General features: G+C 37.1%; 2 protein-coding genes across 3 annotated transcripts; one reads left to right on the forward strand and one right to left on the reverse strand.

Annotated features, from left to right (window-relative positions):
- The first annotated feature begins 1857 nt into the window (after positions 1–1857).
- LOC127456442 (inositol oxygenase) lies at positions 1858–7628 on the forward strand. Its single transcript, XM_051724947.1, has 10 exons — positions 1858–2247; positions 2492–2563; positions 2693–2773; positions 3174–3336; positions 3912–3979; positions 5500–5609; positions 5769–5836; positions 6588–6637; positions 6757–6869; positions 7010–7628. Exons 1-10 carry the CDS (start codon positions 2230–2232, stop codon positions 7116–7118), a joined length of 852 nt encoding a protein of 283 aa, XP_051580907.1. The 5' UTR covers positions 1858–2229; the 3' UTR covers positions 7119–7628.
- LOC127456438 (lipase maturation factor 2-like) lies at positions 7129–22913 on the reverse strand. 2 transcript variants are annotated; one of them, XM_051724943.1, is made up of 14 exons: positions 21122–22912; positions 20266–20519; positions 18220–18248; positions 17779–17969; positions 15321–15499; positions 15096–15234; positions 14342–14476; positions 14152–14257; positions 13936–14032; positions 12570–12752; positions 11252–11420; positions 10716–10827; positions 9979–10087; positions 7129–9446 (listed from the first exon to the last, which is right to left on the reverse strand). In XM_051724943.1, exons 1-14 carry the CDS (start codon positions 21213–21215, stop codon positions 9048–9050), a joined length of 2196 nt encoding a protein of 731 aa, XP_051580903.1. In that variant the 5' UTR covers positions 21216–22912; the 3' UTR covers positions 7129–9047. The 2 variants fall into 2 exon arrangements, with proteins under 2 accessions (XP_051580903.1, XP_051580901.1); XM_051724941.1 differs by having other exon boundaries at positions 20266–22913.
- Positions 22914–23118: the final 205 nt, after the last annotated feature.

Here is a 23118-nt window from a genome sequence, read left to right on the forward strand (position 1 = left end):
ATTGTCCAAGCATTTTTAACCTGTCACAGAGACAGTTTCTGCCAAAATGTCCAAGTATCTTCAAGTAATGTTTACCACAGACCTTATTCTACTCAAATTCAAAAAACCCATTATAAAAACCAATAGGAAATGCCTGAGGGAACCCATGGCGAATTAGCCTTCCAGGTTTGCCACCAAATTTACACTGTGGCTAAACAGCTCTATACTCTACCGTTATTAAAAGTAAAAGCATGCCAAAAATAAACTGTCATTTAATTAATTAAATAAGCAGCTGAACTGTGTGGAATATAGTAAAAGTAAATTCTCACAGATTATGCCAAATGTGTATGACAAAAAGAACAATTTGCTCATTCAGTGTCGGTATGTCCTCGGTTGCATTTGACAGTGAACCTCTGATATAGTGCCTTAGATACATCACAGACTCACCCACAAACATCAGCCAATAAAAATCAGGGGTGTAGCATACACACAAAAACAGACACACAAAATCACACTCTTATCAAACAATGGTCTTTAAACAAATTTATTTGCCTTGACAGACAGACAGAGCAATAGAACGGTATGACAGACACATCGAACGAAACAGAACGATAGATAGATCGTAGGATGAATAAAGATAGAACACAGAACGAACAATGGAAAGATATAACGTAGAACGATCAAATGAATGATGGATGGATAAAATGACCAAACAATGGACAGGAGGAAAGAATGAATAACAGATAGAACGTGTAGAACAAACAAACGATTGACAGAACGAACGTAGAACAAAAGAACAATGGACAGAACATAGAACGAATGATAGCACTCAGAATGAACTGATGACAGATAGAACCTAAAACGAACAATGATAGAACGTAGAACGAACAAGTGTAGAACAAACAATTGACAGAACGAACGTAGAAAAGAATAATGGATAGAACTCAGAACAAACGCAAGATAGATAGAACGTACTGATGGTAGAATGTAGAATGAACAGACAACAGATAGAATGTAAAACAAACAAACAAACAATAGATACATAGAACGAACGAATGAACAATAGATAGAACGTAGAACGAACAAACGATAAATCGAATGAATGGACAATAGAATGTAGAACGAACAGATGATAGAAATAGAACAGACGATAGATAGAACGTACAACAAACAAAAATAGATTAATAGAACGTAGAATGAACGAACAAACAAAAGATAGAACATAGTTCGAATGAACGATAGAACAAAAGACAAAACGTAGTACGAACGAACGATAGAATGTAGTGTGAACGAACGACAGAATGTAGTATGAACGAACGATAGAAGACAAAACGTAGTATGAACGAACGACAGAATGTAGTATGAACGAACGATAGAAAAAGACAAAACGTAGTACGAACGAACGACAGAATGTAGTATGAACGAATGACAGAATGTAGTATGAACGAACGATAGAATGTAGTGTGAACGAACGACAGAATGTAGTATGAACGAACGATAGAAGACAAAACGTAGTATGAACGAACGACAGAATGTAGTATGAACGAACGATAGAAAAAGACAAAACGTAGTACGAACGAACGACAGAATGTAGTATGAACGAACGATAGAAAAGACAAAACGTAGTACGAACGAACGATAGAATGTAGTGTGAACGAACGACAGAATGTAGTATGAACGAACGATAGAACAAGACAAAACGTAGTACGAACGAACGACAGAATGTAGTATGAACGAATGACAGAATGTGTTGATTAACGCAATAAATTAAATCATTAAAAACACTACAGTGTGTAAATATATAGATGAAATTTGAATACAATTTAAAATCTATTAAGAAATCAATTTAAAACAAAGAACTGAATATCATGAAGTGGTATAATTGTTTTTATTGTATAAGCAAAAAGCAACATGCACAAATATAATATTCTCAAACTTGATGTATCAAAAGCCCTTAGTCATTGTAACGGTGCAGTGTGTCCTTTCAAAAAAAACTGCATTTGGGTCAAAATATCACTGCAAGATTGCGTCGAGCACTTACACATAAACACACACATTTTTGCACACTGACAGGCCCCTAGAAAGCCTCAGACAGAGTGAACTGAAGAAAGTTAAAGTGTTACTAGTTTTTCCCACTACAGTTCAGAGACCCCATATGAGCACCATTGATAAATAGAGCGCTCAGACACACCAGCTCCAAACACACGCAACATCTACCATCATCCTGAGCGACAGAATCTTAGCTGAACCATGAGGGTGGTGAACCTGGTATGTACCTGGTATTTTGACAATTATATATACACAATGGGGTCCAATAGTCTGAGACAACCTAGAAATAAACAATGTTTTAAATTTAGGATGACGTAAAAAGAACAAAAAATACTTACGATTTCTAGGTCAAAAAATCATGAGGACACTGTGCTAAAGGTTCATTTCTAATGTTGGAGCTGATTGTGTTTGATTATCTGTTCATTACTTCATTCATACCTCTCCCGCTAACTTTCACTTAAAGGGTCCGGATCCATCTCTGGCATATCGCCCCGAATGTGCTCAGAAAGATAAGTCAAAATTCAGGAACTTTGAGGTAAAACTTAAATGGGATTTTAACGTCAGTATTTTCTAAACTCATTGATTAAATCATTCATTCATGCTTGTTTCCCCAATATAAATAAAGCTTTTTTCTTCTTGATATGTATATACGTCTGCGAGACAGAGTGGAGAACTCTTTGACCGTGTGTTTTATACATACAAGCTGATGCACACACACCAAACGCTGGACTTTGTCAAACAGAAGGTTGGTCTGCAAATGCCGGCTATTAAAACAAACAACTGGACAGTAATTCAGTACTTTATCAGTAATTCAAAATCTTCTATCTATAGATGCTCAATGATACGTAATTAATGTTATGCAGAATCTTCACTTAGAGAACAAATCATTTTACCTTTTTTTATTTTTACGTTTAAATTTGTTGGGTAACAATGTTATATTTATAATTTGTATAGATGGCAAGCTTTACAGAGCATAGCAATAGTTCCAACTCTAGCCATATTTTTCTAGAGCTTTAATAATTCCAGTTTTTACTAATAATTTTAGTCTAGTAAAATTTACTAGACGTTCTGTAATGACATGGATAAGACAAAACTTTCACAAAAAAACCTTGTACATGCCCTCTCACTTCTCGTCTGACCTTTAGCACCTGATTTGGGCCGACTGCAATCACTTCAATATGACTATGATGGAGAACATTGATTCCCTGGATGAGCTTGTTGATGAATCCGACCCGGACGTTGACTTCCCAAACTCTTTCCATGCGTTCCAGACCGCCGAGGGTATCCGCAAAGAACATCCTGATAAAGGTAAGGGGTCAACAGGGACAAAGGTCACAGGGGTCATCTCATTGTATGCTTTGCTAAGATAAACTGATGTTTTTCAAAAACACATACCTGTAAGTGTTTTCTGAAGCACTGATCAATATGTCCAAACCAGAAGGGCTTTCTTTAGGGCTAGATCTAAAAGTGTATGCATATTGCTCTTATACTGAAATTTTTGTTCAGTCAAAGCAAATGGTAAAACTCAGAATTGCACATGTGAATTTAACTCATTTTAAAAGGTGAAATTGTAATTTCTGCACCACTAGCGCCACTGAACAGATTTATAAAAATAAACACGTGTTTTTGAACAGCTTTCTGATTACACCCTGTATGCTGTTGATAGTCCCGCCCCCATCTAACGCCATTCGTTGAGTCAATGCTGTTGTGTCGGTATGGACGGGTCGCTCAAAACAGAGACATTTTATAGTGCCACAAGACAGTGCTTAATGTTTTACCTACAAATGGCTTACAGTTTAAGCTGTCTGCATAGTAAGCTGTGATAAGAGAAAGTATTTTAATACAGAAAAAGATACACACTTTAACGAATGTCCTGTCTCCAGATTGGTTCCAGCTAGTTGGTCTAATCCATGACATTGGAAAAATCATGGCCCTGTATGGAGAACCACAGGTGAGAGACAATGTATCCAATAACAATTTGAAAATCTATTCAGTTACATATTTGGGTGTTGCTGTAACATCGGGCATTCAAGTTCCAGCAGTTGATTTTTATTAAAACAAAAAGATTGAATTCTTTTTTTAATATTTTTTTGTATGAAAGTCACATTCAAACTGACTTAGAACATTTTTACTAGGCCTTCATTTATTTTTGGTAAATTTTTTTAAATGCCTTTTATGCACAAATTTTACTGTTTTAGTCTTGTCCCAGACCCAGCCGTTCAATATTAAACTATGAAAATCCATTATAAAAATACTAACTTTTAAATTTTAAAAACTTTGATCATCTAAGTAAAATAAACAAACCATTTTAATATTTCTTGTGGGAAAATGATTTCTATACATTTTTCAAAAACTGTGACATCATTTCCACCACACCCAAATGTTTTGCCCCTAATAAAAAAAAATTCAAAAGTTAGTGTACCTGTTAATCAAGTGGACAAGTGTCAGTGTTGAGCATGCTTGAGATGAAATATGAGACAAGTGACGTTTGAAGAAAACAAAGAAAAAATTTTTTTTTACTGGCCATCATTTCCAATAAAGCTGCTACTTTGCCAAATTACACAAAAAGTGTGAAAATATCTTTTTCTTAATTGTGTGTATTAAGGGTGCATAAAATGTTAGCTATAAAAAATTAGCCTCAGCAAGACAAAGTCTTCTTAAATGTAAGAAATGTAATTTCCATCAGCGTTCCCACCACAGAATTCTATTAAACACAATACAGAATTTGAGATGTGCTGGAAATGACACAGTCGTAGGAATTTTCAAGACTTTTAGAGAAAAAAATTACATAAATCTCCTGTGATGCATGTACATACACTGTTGGTCATTGTCAGTTGAAAAAAAAAAAAAAAAAAAAAACCTTAAGACTGATCAATAGAACGTAGAATGAACAAACGATAAATAGAACGTAGAATGAACAAACGATAAATAGAACGTAGAATGAACAAATGGACAAATAAAACGTAGAACAATGATAGACCGAACGTAGAACAAGCGGACGGCAGATAAAAATCGCAGAAGGAACGATAGATAGAATGTCTATCTTTTGTCTGTCCGTTCTACAATGTAGAGCGAACGAAAAATAAAATGAAAGAACAAAAGAACGAATGTATAACGAACGATAGAATGAACATAGAATGAAAGAACGACATGATGAACGTAGAATGAATGAAAGAACAAGAGCCTAAAACGAACGAACAGATGATAGATAGAACATACAATGAATGATAGAACAAATGAAAGAACGTAGAACGAATGACAATGTAGAACAAATGAACGACAATGTAGAACGAACAGATGATAGGACATAGAACGAACAGTAGTTACAATTTTATAGATAGAACAATTTTACAAACTAGTGAGGGTTTGAAAAAATGTTTTAACAAGAGTTCTAAATGTCCACAGTGCTAAAACTGCTCTAAGTTAAAGAAACACCCATATATGCTATAAGAATGCTGGTTTGTGTTTCAGTGGGCAGTAGTTGGAGACACATTCCCAGTCGGATGCAAGTTTCAGAATTCAATAGTTTTCAGAAATTCCACATTTCAAGACAATCCAGATGAGAGGAATCTGACACTCAAGTACAAAACCATACCTTTCCCCAACACACAACTACACTAATATGTTTGTAAAGGGTTACAACTATTAAAAGGTTTCAGCATTCAAACATCCTTTAGAATGATTGTTTCTACTGTATGTTTTTCATTATTTTCCCGGTATGTATGTTTCTCTCTCTGCAGCACAGAATTTGGTATTTACAAACCGCAATGTGGGTTGGATGATGTCCTGATGTCTTGGGGGCATGACGGTGAGTGATCAGACATCTAGAGTGGCCTCAAAATTTTGAGAGCATATAAAAATGTCATTGCATTAAATACAAAATATCAAACAGATAGCATAAGCACAATTTGAAGCAAGCAAAACATACCACACAAAAAGTTTGTTAGGTTTTAAAGGCAGAAATGTGAAACTTATAATTTTATAAAAGCACTTAATTCTTCGATTAACACTTGTGTATTATGTAAGCTGTAGTTATTCAAATCGTCTCTGCGTCGGACTACTGTTCTAGGCGGATGAACTTCGGTTCTTTGTCACCAACGTCATGTCGTCATGGCAACTAAGTTATAAAACTGGATATAACTTTACACGGAAATGGTTAGCAAGTGATTTTATCACACTAAAATCAAGTTAACATGCATATTGTTTACATCTTGTGGCCATCATTTTGAAACGGTGAGTATTTTAACGTTTAAGGATTGGCCACATTCACTTCCATTGTAAGTGCCTCACTGTAATATGCACAAACACACCATTTGGAGCATTTGCTTTATATACAGTTGGTAACAGTTGTTGAAAGGAACATTTGTAAATTATGATTGCTGAACTACGATTTAACGAGCCGAGTTCTAGCGTTACTTGATTGCCAACTGCACGGAAGGGTTAAGTGTGGCTTAAGTGACCAAAGACCTTTTGAGGCCACTGCAACTGATGTTTGACGTCTCATTGTTAAACATATTTGCTGCTAAATTGACAAACTGTACATTTTTGCACTATTACAGAATATCTGTACCGTGTAATGAAGTTCAACAAATGCACCATCCCAGAGGAGGTAATGTCACATTGAAACTAAATAGACAAATCACCCAAACACTATTTGATTTATGTTCCTGGAAGACTCTTTTATATAAAAGTAACCTAAAAGAGTCTTTGCTTTAACACGTCCCACAGGGTCTATACATGATCCGATTCCACTCATTCTACCCCTGGCATTCTAATGGAGACTACATGCACTTATGCAACGACAAGGACCTACAGATGTTACCCTGGGTCAAAGAGTTTAAGTACGTCAACAGTTTTCGAATGAAAGCACGTGTCCATTTTGTGACCTACATATTGAGGGTCTGACCTCTTTCTCAGAGTTTTGCCTTAGATTCCTACAGTAAGATCAATAACATGCGTCTATTTGTCTTTCCTCCAACAGCAAGTTTGATTTGTACACCAAGAGCACTGAACTGCCAGATGTGGAGAGGCTGAAGCCGTATTATCAGTCACTTATTGATAAGTACTGCCCTGGCATACTGCAGTGGTGAACATATACCACCAATCTACCATTTTATTCCTATGACACACACTGAATTCTTCAAGCTCTCTTTCTTTGATAGGTCTCATGAGCAAACTACTGTACACTTCACTTAGTACTATTACTATTATTCATACTAAAGGCTAAATCATACTCTACACAAGTGCACGAACGCAGGCGCTTCTAGCTACACAAGCTTGATTAAGTGCGGTTAAATTCACATTCACGCTTTTTAAACCACGATGGGGAATCTCAAAAATGCATTAGCCTATTAAGGGAAACAAGCAAACACAAACGCACAAAGTGGGGTTCAAAAGTCTGATTCAGAATCGGAAAAACATTTTCAGAATGTTGAAAAATGATATAAAATTAAATAGAAATATTTAGGATTCCACAATTTGTAGATCACTAAAATCAAGCAAATTTGTGATATTAACAGTTAAACTTTTACTCAAACTGTTATGCTCATAATGTAATTTGGAATGAAAAATAAACAATTAAATTAGAAAAAAAAAAAAAAGCAATTTTCAAGCATTTGGTCTGGCAACTGTCCGTCCAGTAGAGTATGTTTTAGCCTTTAGTACAATAGTAATAGTACTAATAAGGAATAGATAACACCACCCTCCACCACACCACACCAGGCTGCAAGGGGGGCCCTCACGTAACGCTGAGCCCCGGGGCCCCACAGTATCTTAATGTGGCCCTGGCCCCATTGAATACTGAGAATTATTACCGCCACAGTAACGCAAGTGTGCACGTTATGTATAAACAAAAGGAACGCACTTTGGCAAAGTATGCACGTTGACTTGTGTAAAGTATGCTTCAGACCTTAGTTTTGACAACGTACAAATCTAGTTTTCATTTTATGATATAATTTACTGATATAACTAATTGAAGGGAGCAATCCATGGACCTGCATTGACCTTTTTGTTCTTTGCAATTGCAAAATGCATTATTAATGTTCAGCTCATATATGTATATTCAAGCTTTAGAAATTGACATGTAGACTTTATCTTGTGTATTCATGTATTGATAGAAGATAAAAAAAAATATTCTACTTTAAATTGTGAGGTATTAGCCTATAGTACAGTTGCTTTGTTAAATCTTTGGAAATAAAAGGCACTTATTTCAGTGCATATTTATTATATTACAAAACATTAAAGCGGTTTTTCTTTTTCCATCTTACATCGCTCATATTAACACAATAAATGTGCAAGGCTTTACACAACAGGGTCTATGCACATCTTAAAGTGATCACAGTGGTTAAACATATACAATACACATATCTTACGACAAAGACCATGACCAGTTACAGTCCGATACATACTAGAACACATACAAGATGACGGTCAAAGTGAAAAACAATTGAATTTAAATATCTTCATATTACAACTATTTTCCACATCAATTAAAATGATTTGAATCTCATATTTTTTGGACACCTGTAACCATACTTGGCTTTTAATTCTAGGTTAATCATAAGGCACAGCACGGAATATGTGCATCAAGATGTGAAGTTATCATTTTTATGTTTCAAAGAGACATGGAAGACACACTGTGGGTTTTTGTGAACATGGCATCATGTAGTGTAGTGTGCAAGCACTTGGCAGACAGCCGGGAATAAAATAACCTACCTTGTTTTTCATGTTTTGCATTTAGACCAATCAAAGGGCCAAAACGTTCTTGTAATTTTGCTCTTTTATTGTGTCTGAATCAGGCAAGCGCTTATGTTTTTTACTATCAATTTTACTTAACCTTGAACTTCTAGTACACCAATGGTAAATGTAAATGTTTCACTATACTGCCTACCTGTCTCAAATATACCTGTGAAAACAGAAAACCAGTGTGAATGTAATGACATAATGGAAGTATAAATACGTGCTGATGTATTTACCCCGAACTGCGATTAGAGTCTGGAGTTGAATTGAGAAACTACAGCTCATCGTTTCCTTTTCCTGATGCTTTCCACTTCCCTTTCTTCTAAGCTCATATCTTCTTCCTGTTTCTCTTCGCATGTCATTGTTGCATCTTCCTCAACTATCAGTTCATCTTCCTCTGCCTCCTCTTTAGTTTCTTCCTCACGTTTCTTCTCATCCTTCTCTGCCATGTTGGAGCATGATGCATTTGTGGTCTGTTTATCCATGTGTTTGTCCTGGTGGGACTCGTGTTGGTGATGATGTGCGCGTGACCGTAGAGAGTTGAGAAGACAGACCATTGCTGTCGAGCTGAAGAGAGCCAAAAGCAGAAGAGGAGCTGGCATCTCACGGACATGTTCGCCAACATGCCGCAATAACAGTGGCAACCAAGCATTCGAACCCCGCCTCAAAGGAGCTTTATCCTGGCACACAAGGAGGAGGGACCCAAAGAATCAGTTGGCAACACTCATTTCAAAGACCACTAAAGATCCTATTTTTCGAAGTTTACACAACACGTTTCATACTTTGCAAGTAATACACCTGGCGATGTAGCCGCCTTATTGAGAATTTCTTTATGCAACTATCAGTGTTGGGGAAGCTACTCTGCCAAGAAAAGCCAAGCTACAAGCTACTTATTCAAAATAAAATCAACTACAGTCAAAAACGTTGAAGAAAGCAGTTAGCGACATTACAAGCTACTAAAAAAACATAGCAAACCACATTTAAGCTCCTTATGAGGACATTTTTGTTTTATTATGCTCTCTAAGACTTCAACCAATCCTGAAAGCTGGAATTACGCAAAAACCTTGTCTGCAGTTCTCCAGATAACAGATGGTGAACTTTAATACTTTGTTTGTTTGTTTTTATGAGAGTTTATAGTTAAAGATCAATATTCAAAATGTGTCCCAATTCAGTCACACTTTCACTTTCGATGTTAGACAGATAGTCTTTTACCTTGAGACCATGTTGAACTAGCATATGTTCCAGATAAGAGTCACCGAGGTGCACTGTGGGATAGAACTCCTCCACATACACCCTCCTCCACCATCGCTGAGGGTACGATCTAAACACAAACAGATAGAGGGAGAAAAAATACTTGACTGTCTGGCAATAAACATTAGCCCTTTAACCAGAATTGTTTTTATTTTTTATTACAGATAACTTGATTAAAATGCATTGTGTTTTGCATATTAAAACATTTTAGTCTTATGGGTCAAGTGCTAGCGACACCCAAGTAACGGTTTCAATTAGAGATGCACCAATGCATTGGCCAAACATCAGTTTTGGCTGTTAAAAGCAATTATCTGCACTAACAGACATTGGACAGTTGTTTAAAAACAGCTGATGGTCAGAGAAATGATTTCCGATCAAAAAGGGGGCGTAAAAACTCATCTGACAATTGGCCAACAACTAGTGCTGTGTGAAACAAAATGTCAAATGTGTAATTAACTATAAGTGATCTGAAACAAGGTATCATAAAAAAGCAGAACCACCAAACTATTGGTATCGGCAGATGTTGTTCTAAATAATCAGACATCATATCGGCATACATTTTGTATCTGTGCATCCCTAGTTTCATCCCTAGCTTTGGATAAAAGCGTCTTCCAAAAGCATTAATGTCAATGTAATTTGATAGCAAGATGCCCCGTGAAATAGATCACAATGGTGGTGATGTATGCATGTGCACTTACCCGTCTTCTTTCGGCTCGGTAAACCAGTATTTGTAGCGGTGAGCTCGGAGATAAACAGGAGGCTGTTTACTGAACGGATACTGAGAATCGTCTGTCTGAATAAGTCGTATCACTGCACAACACAACAATTACACGGAAATGTCAACCATACCACGAAGAAATAACGTTTTAAGCAAAGGAACAAAACCCCCTTTAAATTGGTCTTTTATGTCTATATTGTACTGCATTATAGTGTTGTAATTAATTTTGAGGAAATTGTACTGTTTATTCACCTCACATGTACAACATTTTCAACCAGCCGTATTTCATGGTTGCAAAATAGGGGTCAAAAGACTATTTGTACTATGTTAAAAATTAATTTCCAAAAAGACAAAATGTCTGATATATATATATATATATATTTGGCTGCATTTTATGTATGAAAGGTGCTATACAAATAAAATGTATTATTATTTAGTGTAAAACACTGCATTGAGAATTGTGTTTGGCAAACTGATACACTGGATCATGCATGCACAAACAAATTGTCTTCTCACCATCTTGTTTGCCCTGTAGTAGTCGGTGTAAGAGGCTGCTGAACCAGGGGCTTTGTGTGTGCGGCCCCAGAGCAGCAAACCACATCTGCCAGTCCAGTCTGGGCTGGTGTGGAGCCACCACAGGGGGCGCTGCACTCATGTTCCCTGGCTTATACATGAACTCTATTTCCTATAGGAAAATAAAAACACCATACAGTTATTAACAGTTATGTTATGGTCACTTTGACTCGGACGACTTTCTTTTTTTCTTTTTCTTTAATCAAATTGGAATAAAATTCCTTAATTTTGTTCACATATGGTATCTCAAAATATTGAACATTTTCTTTACATTTTTGTGGTTTTATTTCACTTTGTTAAACTTGTTGTGTTCCCGGTCAAAAATGACCAACCATTGGAAATGAATGGATTAGACTACCAAATACAGAAATATTAAGTGTTCAGGAGCATCACAATCCTTTAGATGAACACGTATGTGGATGTGTGTTTGCACACACAAAGTTCTCTGACATGTGCACACACACACACAACACACAAAATGTGTGTTGAGCCCTTTTGTGCATCGTCTTTCCATGTACACTCTTTGAGGAATATTTCAAGATCTACTCATCATATTATGTTGTGTTTGGGCTCATTTGAATCGGGATAGTCTGCTTTAAATTACGATAATGTCTATGTTATATGCATGTTTCAGCAAGTGATAAGGAAAAATGTGACAAGAAGCCACTCCTGTTTATTATATTTCTGTGTGTCTGTGGGAATTTCATACACTAAAACTCACTGCAGTTTGGCCTCTGAGTGAAACAAATTTGCTCACTGCATTCTACAAATTGAGACCTTTCGAACAATATACTGTATAACATATGGCTCTCTCATCTTTTTTATGGTTTTACCAACTCTGAATATAATTGTTGTGATAATAAATTTGCAAATGATGACAAAATGACACCTATTTTGTTCAGATCAAGCAAGTAATTAAAACAATTACAATGTACAGAAGCAAAGACTGATAACCATTTACAACATTATCTGGCATTTAAAAAAAAAAGTATACTGTTTGAATCTGAAACCAAAAAAAATCCCTGTGATGATAATTTATTGGCCTTCTCATTGCAGTCCTTTTTGCTTTAGTGGATGCTTTTAACCAAAATAACATACAATACATTTACTGCAGAAACAATCCTAATGGAGTAACCTAAGTTTAAGTGTTGTACTCAAGGGCACAATGATGAAAGTTCATGGATCAACCCTTGCATGGTCCTGAACCACTAGGCTGACAATGTTGTACATTACACACTTCCTGAATTAACCTTGAACTGACCGTCCATGTGTTGCGATCCATGCTGCCCTCAATGACCACCTCTGGACGACCTCCAACCCCGGTCATTCTCCGGAACAGTCCGTACGAGTTAACCAGCTGGTAGCGGTCTGTTATCTCATATGCTGTCCGGATGCCAGGCCAGAGATTACTGTTGGCCTCATATTCAATGAAGGTGTGGGGAACCTGCACTCACACACAACCACACAGCTCATAGTTAGGCTCATTGTTTTTTTTTTATAAAGGTTTTTTTCTCCCTAATTTGGAATGCCCAATTCCCAATGCACTATAAATCCTTGTGGTGGCGTAAAGACTTGCCTCAATCCGGGTGGCGGAGGACGAATCTCAGTTGCCTCCGCGTCTGAGACCGTCAATCTGCGCATCTTATCACGTGGCTTGTTGAGCGCGTTACCACGGAGACGTAGAGTGCGTGGAGGCTTCACGCTATTCTCCGCGGCATCCACGCACAACTCACCACGCGTCCCACCGAGAGCGAGAACCACATTACAGCGACCATGAGGAGGTTAACCCAATGTGACTCTACCCACCCTAGCAACCAGGCCAATTTGGTTGCTTAGGAGAACTGGCTGCAGTCACTCAGCACGCCCTGGATTCAAACTTGCGACTCCAGGGGTGGAAGTCAGCGTCAATACTCGCTGAGCTTCCCAGGCCTCCACAAAGTTAAATTTTGATTATAATAATGATGACAAAAAAAATAATTAAAATATAAACACACACTTTCACAAACTTTTTCAGGACAGGTTTTGTGAAGTTCTATTGCTTGTTCTGCATCTGATCAGCCTGAATGTAGCCCACTATTTTTGAAAGCTTATTTGTGATTTTTTTCTTATAGAGAAAGGTATATGAGCAACTCTTATTATTTAAACTTTGAGCATTTATAGTGTGTATTAGTAACTTTATTTTAATGCAAAATTATAATGGGCATTTTGTTCAAACATTTTTTCAGAAACTAAAAAAATCCTGTAATAATTTGCCAATTAAGTGTTATTATATCGAACCGAATCGTGAGATAACCATACCGTCCCATCTCTTGCTATGAGGAAAGCTCATTCACAGTGGCTTGCTCGTTCATTACAGAACTTTCTTTCTCACGTGAACACACTTTAAAGCAAGTCACTATCCACTGCTATTGAAAAGACAGACAGGTCTTTAGGTCAGACGGGACATTAGAAATTCCCCTTTTGTGTTCTGCTTAAGAAAGTCATACGGATTTGGAATGGCACGCGTGTAATTAATGATTACAGAAATCCCTTTTTTTTAGGTGAACTAATCACATTATCACCAAAGACAAAAGATGACATCTAAATAAAATTGTGTGTTTCATGAGTCTCTTATCACCATCACTGACCAGGCTGATGGCAAACATTGAGACTGTAGCTGCAGACATAACTGCCCATTGGATTGTACTCCAGAGACGCCAGAACACTCCCCTCACACAAGCACTCCTGCAACACACACACACTATAAAATCAATGCACTCCACAAATATTGGACATTACTAGACTGAATATCCTCAGCGCCATCTACTGGACACCCGTAAGCAATCAAGCAGACATTAACTCACTTAAACATAGCAGTGATGATCTCCCAGGTGACAGACAGCACACCCATCCAGATACTGGGCATCGTGACTGCCTTCAGAAACCCACTGAACTCAAAATACGTAAATGCTGGAGAACAGAACACACGGATGAATCATACTGAATAACAACTATGAGATTCAGAAATCAAATGAAGATAAATACTAGTTTTACCTGTCTTGGAGGAGACACTTTTCTTGTCCCAGTCCACCTGCAGGTCAAAATAGATTACAGTCCAGTAGGCAAGCAGAGCATATACGCCAACTTCTAACATCACGATCAAACCAGACAAGAGCGTCTGCAAGGATGCTGCTCAAAACCAAATAAAATTCAACAAGGAATGAATTTGAAGATGTAGGTCACATCAACAATACTCCATTTTTGTTTGAACGTCATCGTGTTTCAAGTATTCGGTAATACACAGGGCTTTCGAAAGTCTCCATTTTTGGAGGAGGAGGAAAACGCTTAGTGAAGGGATAATTGCATTTCTTATTTCTAAATATTTCTTCTTCAAAAGTACTACAACAATCTTTGATGGAAGCATTAACCTCTTCAACTCTGGTGCATTTTTGGGCTGCCACATGCAATTTTTCACACTCAAATTTAAAAGCTCACCATTTACATATACAGTGGGCTAATTGCCAAAAACAATTCTCATTTTTTCAGAAACTCCCCCAAATTACAAAAATAGACTCAAATGTATTCATTAATAATATTGTTTATTTTTAACAATCTTATGATAAGAATTTCTTTAAAACATTTTTTTTTTTGTCCTAAATTTTTAAGCATGAAATTCTGGTTCTGTTCAAACCATCTCCCTTCAAAAAATCGTATTTTATTCCACTATATGGCAGCAAGTACTAGTTGCTCTAATTGCGTAACACCTGGATAGGACACCACGTAAACAAACGAGTTTGTGTCTCCATACAGCTCTCTGTCTTTGGTGTGGGTCTGCGGAGCCAGAAGTTCACATGTTGATCATCCAGCAGAGAGAGGCACAGAGTGATCGTGAGGATATTAAAGAAGTTATAATTCCCAGACAGAATTATCAACACCTGAAGCAGGACCTGTAAAACACAAAGACATAAATCACAACACAGACACCCACATATAAATACAACATGAGACAGTCCCTCCCTCTCCAAACACTCACCTGCATATAGAAAGCGGTCAGCCTGTGTCTTCGTATAGGGCTGAAGAACAGGAAGGGAGCAGCAATCTCGATAACAAATGTTCCCACCACACTGAGTTTCTGGAACCACACCGGCAACTGGTGAGCAAACCAAGCCAGCGGGGTCGGTATACACTGGGTCTCATAGTGATAGGTTAAAGCTGATGAGACAACATAAAAAAAACTCATGGATGACTTTATATGACACACTAGTGTTGCCTATAAGCAGAAACACACACAATACTTTAACCACTGGGCATTTTCAACCAATACAAGGCAATACAACCAATGTTTGACGTTACTGATGTGTTGCCATTCTGGATTTGTACGTGGTTTACATGTGTTCATTAATATGATTTGATTTGAGTCACATGGACTTCTTTTCTGACAATTTTGGGTGCTTTTAAGCTTTCAAATGAGTCACTAAGAAATGCAAAGTATGGAACGTGCATAGGAGGACTGGTGAAAGTGGAGATTTATAGTAAAAAAGGACTTAAATATTGATCTGTTTCTCACCCACACCTATCATATCGCTTCAGAAGACATGGATTTAAAAACTGGAGTGGATGGATTACTTTTATGCTGACTTTATATGCTTTTTCAGCTTCAAAATTCTGGCCACTATTCACTTGCATTGTATGGACCAACAGAGCAGAAATATTCTCCTAAAAATCTTTGTGTTCAGCAGAAGAAAGAAAGTCATATGCATCTGGGATGGCATGAGGATGAGTAAATGAAAGAATTGTCATTTTTGGGTGAACTATCCCTTTAAGGAACAGAAATTGGAGGAAAACGGAATTTGAACCTGAATAGTAAAATTCCTTATGAGTCCCATTTTGTGTTCAGTAGAAGAAAGTCATGGGTTTGGAATAGGGCTGGGCGATATGGATTCAAAAAAATTGTATCTCTGCATTTTTCAGCCTATTGACGATATTCGATATATACTGTGTCTCAATAATTATGTATTTACTCTGAAATGGCTCAAATGTGATATATTTTTTAAATCAGAGGAACCATAATTTCATGCAAACAGCCAATGTAGCCAAGTAGATTCAATAAATTAAAGGCATTAAATAAAAAAACTATTTTTAAATAAAAAAGTCATGTTTCCCTGCAGTTCTGCACTAAATGAACACAAAGGAGAATGAGATCTAATCAAAGTCATTGATATGCACATTTATTTTTATATTTTATATACAATGATACATAGTAGCTTAAAAAAGCATTATCTACTTTAATATATTTTTACAAAAAAAAATTTGTAAATGAACTTGGTGTGCAAAAACAACACCACTTTGAAATATCACATTGAAAATCCGGTTGAATATTGCATGATAGTAAATTAGTACTGTGTGACCCATATTATTATATTATTATAAACCTGAATTATCATTACTATTTTGAGGATTAGATTTGGTTTATTTCAAATATATTTATTTTCTATTAACTTCGCCTGGCGCTTTTATTTTGACGGCGCTTCGCCTGGCGCTTTTATTTTGACGGCGCTTCGCCTGGCGCTTTTATTTTGACGGCGCTTCGCCTGGCGCTTTTATGTTGACGGCGCTGCGCCTGGCGCTTTTATTTTGACGGCGCTGCGCCTGGCGCTTTTATTTTGACGGCGCTGCGCCTGGCGCTTTTATTTTGACGGCGCTGCGCCTGGCGCTTTTATTTTGACGGCGCTTCGCCTGGCGCTTTTATTTTGACGACGCTTCGCCTGGCGCTTTTATTTTGACGACGCTTCGCCTGGCGCTTTTATTTTGACGACGCTTCGCCTGGCACTTTTATTTTGACGACGCTTCACCTGGCACTTTTATTTTGACGCCGAAAGTGCAGTGTGTAGTTTACAATGCACTGCATTTGGTGAAGCGCTGTGGTCCTCTCCTTTTTTGTTATACTGTGCCATCTTTGTAGATTTGTATAATAATTTGTAGCGGTTACTAAAGTTTGGAATTTCCAGAATGTTTGAACATTCAGTACTTTATTTCTTTCACAATGCATGTGATCTGCTCTAAAAGCGGTAAAAACATGCACGAGTCCCGTGCGTGTACAAAACAGTCCGTCGCCCATTCTGAAGCGCACACAGACCACGTTTATCTGTCTTCTATTGCAGCCCATTGCAATTTTATAATCACATATGACCATATTGCCATTTTGGTGTTATTTTGATTATTTAAAATTAGTCTACTGATGTGCTTTTTATGAAACTTAATGGCCAAATAAAAAGCACATTAAAATCATTGCGATATTCATGATATTGCTTACTTTTTAAATTGTCAGCCAAATTATCGTGATAACATCATGAATATTCTATATATACCGCCCAGCCCTAGTTTGGAGCGACATAAGAGTGAGCAAATACTCATTTTTTGGAGTGTAGCAAATCAAGAACATGAGGGCACAAACATGCTCCTCCCCAATGTCCTATCAGCTGATTTCTCACCTGTCAGACCCCACCAGGTGGGACATCGGCTGGTAAGTTTGACGACACCTGATGCAAACATCAGCCGAAACAACAGCCAGCGCACCAGCCAGAAAGTCACGTTGTCATGGAGACACACTTTCGAAGGCCAGGGCATGTTTATGGGAGCGACGAGAACGGCCAAGAAGCCCATCTCCAACAACAAGTTATCCCTGAGAAATGTTCAACATTTAAATCTTGGCATCTGATGTGCTGAAGTCATTTCACATGTGTTATGAAAGCAGCTCAAGACAGAAGTGTCACTATCATAAATTACACTAAGTGTCTCACAATGTCAAGACTGTTTTGTTGACATGGTTGCATAGAAGTTCGACAATGCCAGAGAATCAGAGAGTTACACAAGGAACTGTACATCATGAAATATGACCAAAAACACTCAATGTTGCAAAATCTGATACTCACCACTGGAAATATAGGAAGACTTGGCCCACCTAAAGAAACAACAAGCCAAAAATGTAAGCACGCTACGCATTCATCACTAATACATTGCTTTGTACAATCACACATTTACTCTGGTGATAAGTAGTGATTGACAGGTACTGTATGGGTTTACCAATGGCCTGTGCGGATTTCCAGAAAGCAAGATGGCCAATATATTGTAAATATGATATAAGTACAATTTAAAAAATTGTATAAAACTATTTAAGACAACATTTACTCAAGTCAACCAAAAACATTTGGAAACAGCTAAGAGCTGTGATTAGAAGGGTGTAAAAAATTATAACAACAACAACAACTTCATTACAAAGAGTTGCGGTAAATGCGAATACGCCCTACAACGTAAAGTATGGTTAAAAATTCAGTAAAAATTTCTGTCTATGTTAGGTATTAATGTAAACGCACAAACTGATCAAATGTATACCCTGAATGCACTGTAAGTCTCTTTGGATTAAAGTGTCCGCCAAATGCATAAATGTAAACGCAGTCAATTATGTCCTAAGAATGTAAAGAGAGGGACAAAAAGTGGATTTGTATCAACATAATGAAAGTATTTTTATTTTTTTTAATTTTTACTAGAATACTTGACACTACTGTTTAAAACTTAACCTTGTGCGACCCAGCGTACATATGCTTGGACGTTGTATTTTGACTTTGCTCTACGCAATGCATAATTTAAATTCATTTAAACCGACTGATCTCAGTTCAGAAGACTCTGGACTGTCAATAAAGGGTTGAACTTTCGGGTGTCACTTTCAAGAGTCATGTGACAAAACAACATGGCACCGATCACAGCAGAGTTTGTCTTTGGAGAAACGGCAACAAAACTACATCTGGTAAGAAACCCAATTACGTGTTTACATTGAAACCTGTTTGAGTCAATTGATCAGAGTCTCTAGCTCCATCCGATATGCCATTTTTAAACTCGAGTGATTTATCGTGAAACGCCACGCTGCTAAACACAATTTACACTATTAATTATTTAATGTGAACTTTAGTGCATTTTTTTTCTCAGAAATTCTATATTTAATGTGCATTATCACATTGAGAATCAATGGGTTCATCCAAAAGCTGAAAAATGTTGCTTTCAGAGGCTTTAAATGGAGTTTAAGGTGCATGTCAAACTGTTTCGAGAGCAGTGCAGACAGACAGCACACTGGAAGTTAAGTCATTCTCTAAATAGGGAGCAAGGGAGCATCATATAGCTTTCTATGCAGCCAAGTGCATTAACTCCTAACAAACGGTCAAACAGTTCAGTTTCAGGCTGCAGATGATGTTTGGATCACTCAACATGTTTGGTAGACATGGGACAATAATCAGTACATAGATTCAGGATTTATCATGTATCATTTTATTTTAACATGGTTGGCTGTGATTGGATGATGCTGGACATTACTTTGAATCAGAATTAATTCTGCTAATTTCTATGTAATGGCTGTAACGTCTCAAAAACATGAATAACCAACATTTCTGGAAACATAATAAACAATGATTTAAAAAAAATAAAAATCGGACTTTCTATAGCTTGGTATTATTTAAAATTTCACAACTTAGTGCCCGCTGTCCACATACACGATCAGCTAGACGGGCTGGTTTGAGTATTTCTGTAACTGCTGATCTCCTGGGATTTTCACACACAACAGTCTCTAGAATTTACTACAACTGGAAAAGTGAAACAATCTGTCTGTGAACAACTGTTAGAAAAATTATTAGATGTCCTAAACGACTTGCCAAAACTATAGTTTGCTAATATCAGATCTGTGGAGTGGTTAAAAAAATTAGTTTTAATGACTTCAACCGCATGTCAATAAATATTACATTTCTTCTTTCAATTTTTAAGTGATTTTTGGAGTAAATATTAGGTAAAATAAGTCTTTAAATTGCATTGTAAATAACAAAACATTATGATATTATAAATATAATAACAGCTATCAGCCTCCCTGATCTCTACATGTCAGCATAAAAAAAAAAAAAATATGATACATATCAGTATGTAAAATGAGTCTGTACCTGGCAGAGGGACAGGTAGAGTATCCAAAGCACCAGGAACACTCTGCAGTCTCTGAGCACAGGTACAGCTGTCGCCATTAAACTGATGAGAGCTCCGGTGAGGCTGAGCAGCTCCATGCACTGCTGGGTGTCCAAACCCAGATGAGGACCGAACCACAGCAGGGTGGGAGAATCCTTCAGCTGCTCCAGAACACTTTTACTAGAAACCCGCAGCATCCACCGTGCAGGTAACAAACCCTCATTTCCATACAGACCTACAGTAGTAGAGAGAGAAAGAGTCACTGAGTGTTTAAGAGACTGACAAAACAGTACTGTGGCAGTAGCATGGTACAGTGATGGCATCAAATGCCAATAACATGGTACTGCAAAATATATAAATATAATGGCATTACCATACCACATGTCTAAAAACATGGTAAGATCATGGCACTTTTTTGTAAGTGTGACTTTCTGCATGCATTTGTGCTAGAATGAAAATTTAGAGCATCTCTCTGCTTTTACTGTCTGAATGTTTCTGAACAGGCATCAACATGCTCCTTTATCTAATCTAAGAAGTTTTGCACACAGTTCTGCAAAATCAGCACCCATTTACGTATATAGTAATGTTACTTTCATTTGTTGTCATGTCTAATACTGTATCTATGCACTGTAAAAGTGCTGAAGTTAACATCCTGGACATTTCAACACTAACTTCAACAAACCATTTATCTAGCAGTACATTCAACTTCAGATGAACGGGAGACAAACATATATTTCCATTTAGAAATGTGTGTCTTATGGATGCATACAACTCTTTGGATGCAAAAGTACAGATTAATGCATGCAAGTTCAACTAACAAAATCTTGGCACACTCACCTGGAATCTGCACATAAAGAGACGCAAAAGCAAACATGTGGATTGCAGATAGGCACCACAAAAACATATGCCTGGGCAGTCTTATTTCTCCCATTGTTTTCGTGCAGTAAACTCCTAAAGGAAGCAGATATGTTGGAATTCACAGGGTTTACAATGCATCCACAGGACTGACTGAGCGACACGTCTAATATGCAGGAGAAAGAGACTCGAGACAATACTGCTGCGCTAATGAAACCTACTATGGTGAAGGCGATACTCATGAATATTAATTACGTAACAAGACGCTCGCCCAGGAAGCCAAACTTCACAATTGATTGGCTGACAGAAAGTCATTTAAAGGTGAGCGTTTAGGGTCCGACATAAAAATGTGTTCGATGTGAACGGACCCTACTGGCGAGGACGTGAAGGCTTTCTTTTTTTTTTTCTTTCTTCTCCATATCATGAATATTTATTACCTAAACTGACGCTCGCCCAAAAATAATAGCTGATTGGCTGAAAGGCAGACGTTGAAAAGTGGGCGTTAGATAACTGGCGAATTAACGGTTAGGATAAACTAATGAATATTAATTAGTTTTTTTTAAAAAATTTTTTTTTATATGCTTTGATTCAGTGCCACAAGAACAAGAGGTATTACATATCCACATAATCAAATTAACATTAGCTGCCAGAGAGAGAGAGAGAGAGAGAAAAAAAAAAGGAAGAAAATTACATACATTTCAATGCTTTCAGAGCATTACATGTTTTCAGTGCTTTTTTGTTTGTTCCAAAAGATTTACATATAATTTAAAGTCATTTATAAAATGTGCAAAATTTGGTTTACATTGAGCCCACTTCTTTTTATGTATATGGAATTTTCCTAACAAAATAAACAAATGTATAATATGTTGTTCTTTACAATTCAAATTTTCTTTTTCTGTATAAAAAAGTACATCAAATATACAAATTTCTATCATACTCTCCATTTTTCTGTTAATATAAAATTCCAAATCCTTCCAAATTAATCTTGAGTAAAGACAATGAAAAAAAAAGATGCAAAATAGTTTCTTTTTCTTGACCACAAAAATCACAGGAATATGAAATATTAAGCTTAAATCTTTTCAAAACATGCTTAGCAGGATAAATTCTATGAAGTATTTTGTGAGACACTTCCTTAACTTTGTTATTGATACAAAACTTATTTGGCAGTTTCCATGCTTTAACCCAAGAGATATTACCGAATAAAGAAGACCAAAAAAATCTTGCTGCCGGTAAGGACACAGAATAAAGAGCATTCCTTATAATCTTATTGCTGCACTGTTGTTTTAAAACATCAGCATCTTGGCAGTGTGGGCAGGTGCCAAATCCTGCTGGAAAATGAAATCAGCATCTTTAAAAAGCTGGTCAGCAGAAGGAAGCATGAAGTGCTCCAAAATGTCTTGGTAAACAGATGCAGTGACTTTGGTTTTCAAAAAACACAATGGACCAACACCAGCAGATGACATTGCACCCCAAATCATCACAGACTGTGGAAACTTAACACTGGACTTCAAGCAACTTGGGCTATGAGCTTCTCCACCCTTCCTCCAGACTCTAGGACCTTGGTTTCCAAATGAAATACAAAACTTGCTCTCATCTGAAAAGAGGACTTTGGACCACTGGGCGACAGTCCAGTTCTTCTTCTCCTTAGCCCAGGTAAGACGCCTCTGACGTTGTCTGTGGTTCAGGAGTGGCTTAACAAGAGGAATACGACAACTGTAGCCAAATTCCTTGACATGTCTGTGTGTGGTGGCTCTTGATGCCTTGACCCCAGCCTCAGTCCATTCCTTGTGAAGTTCAGCCAAATTCTTGAATTGATTTTGCTTGACAATCCTCATAAGGCTGCGGTTCTCTCGGTTGGTTGTGCATCTTTTTCTTCCACACTTTTTCCTTCCACTCAACTTTCTGTTAGCATGCTTGGATACAGCACTCTGTGAACAACCAGCTTCTTTGGCAATGAATGTTTGTGGCTTACCCTCCTT

This window comes from Myxocyprinus asiaticus, chromosome 18, assembly GCF_019703515.2.
Source record: "Myxocyprinus asiaticus isolate MX2 ecotype Aquarium Trade chromosome 18, UBuf_Myxa_2, whole genome shotgun sequence".
Lineage (NCBI taxonomy): Eukaryota > Metazoa > Chordata > Actinopteri > Cypriniformes > Catostomidae > Myxocyprinus > Myxocyprinus asiaticus.

What these genes read in the sequence shown, in the direction of transcription:
- LOC127456442 (XM_051724947.1), top strand. An exon ending in CCCTGTATGGAGAACCACAG is followed by an intron (nt 3,980 to 5,499) that starts GTGAGAGACAAT and finishes TTTGTGTTTCAG; the next exon opens with TGGGCAGTAGTTGGAGACAC. An exon ending in AATGCACCATCCCAGAGGAG is followed by an intron (nt 6,638 to 6,756) that starts GTAATGTCACAT and finishes CACGTCCCACAG; the next exon opens with GGTCTATACATGATCCGATT.
- LOC127456438 (XM_051724941.1), bottom strand. Translation starts at nt 20,721, where the DNA reads ATGCAGAAAGTCACACTTACAAAAAAGTGCCATGATCTTACCATGTTT. An exon ending in TCTACCTGTCCCTCTGCCAG is followed by an intron (nt 18,249 to 20,265) that starts GTACAGACTCAT and finishes TTGTTTCTTTAG; the next exon opens with GTGGGCCAAGTCTTCCTATA. An exon ending in GTCTTCCTATATTTCCAGTG is followed by an intron (nt 17,970 to 18,219) that starts GTGAGTATCAGA and finishes AACATTTCTCAG; the next exon opens with GGATAACTTGTTGTTGGAGA.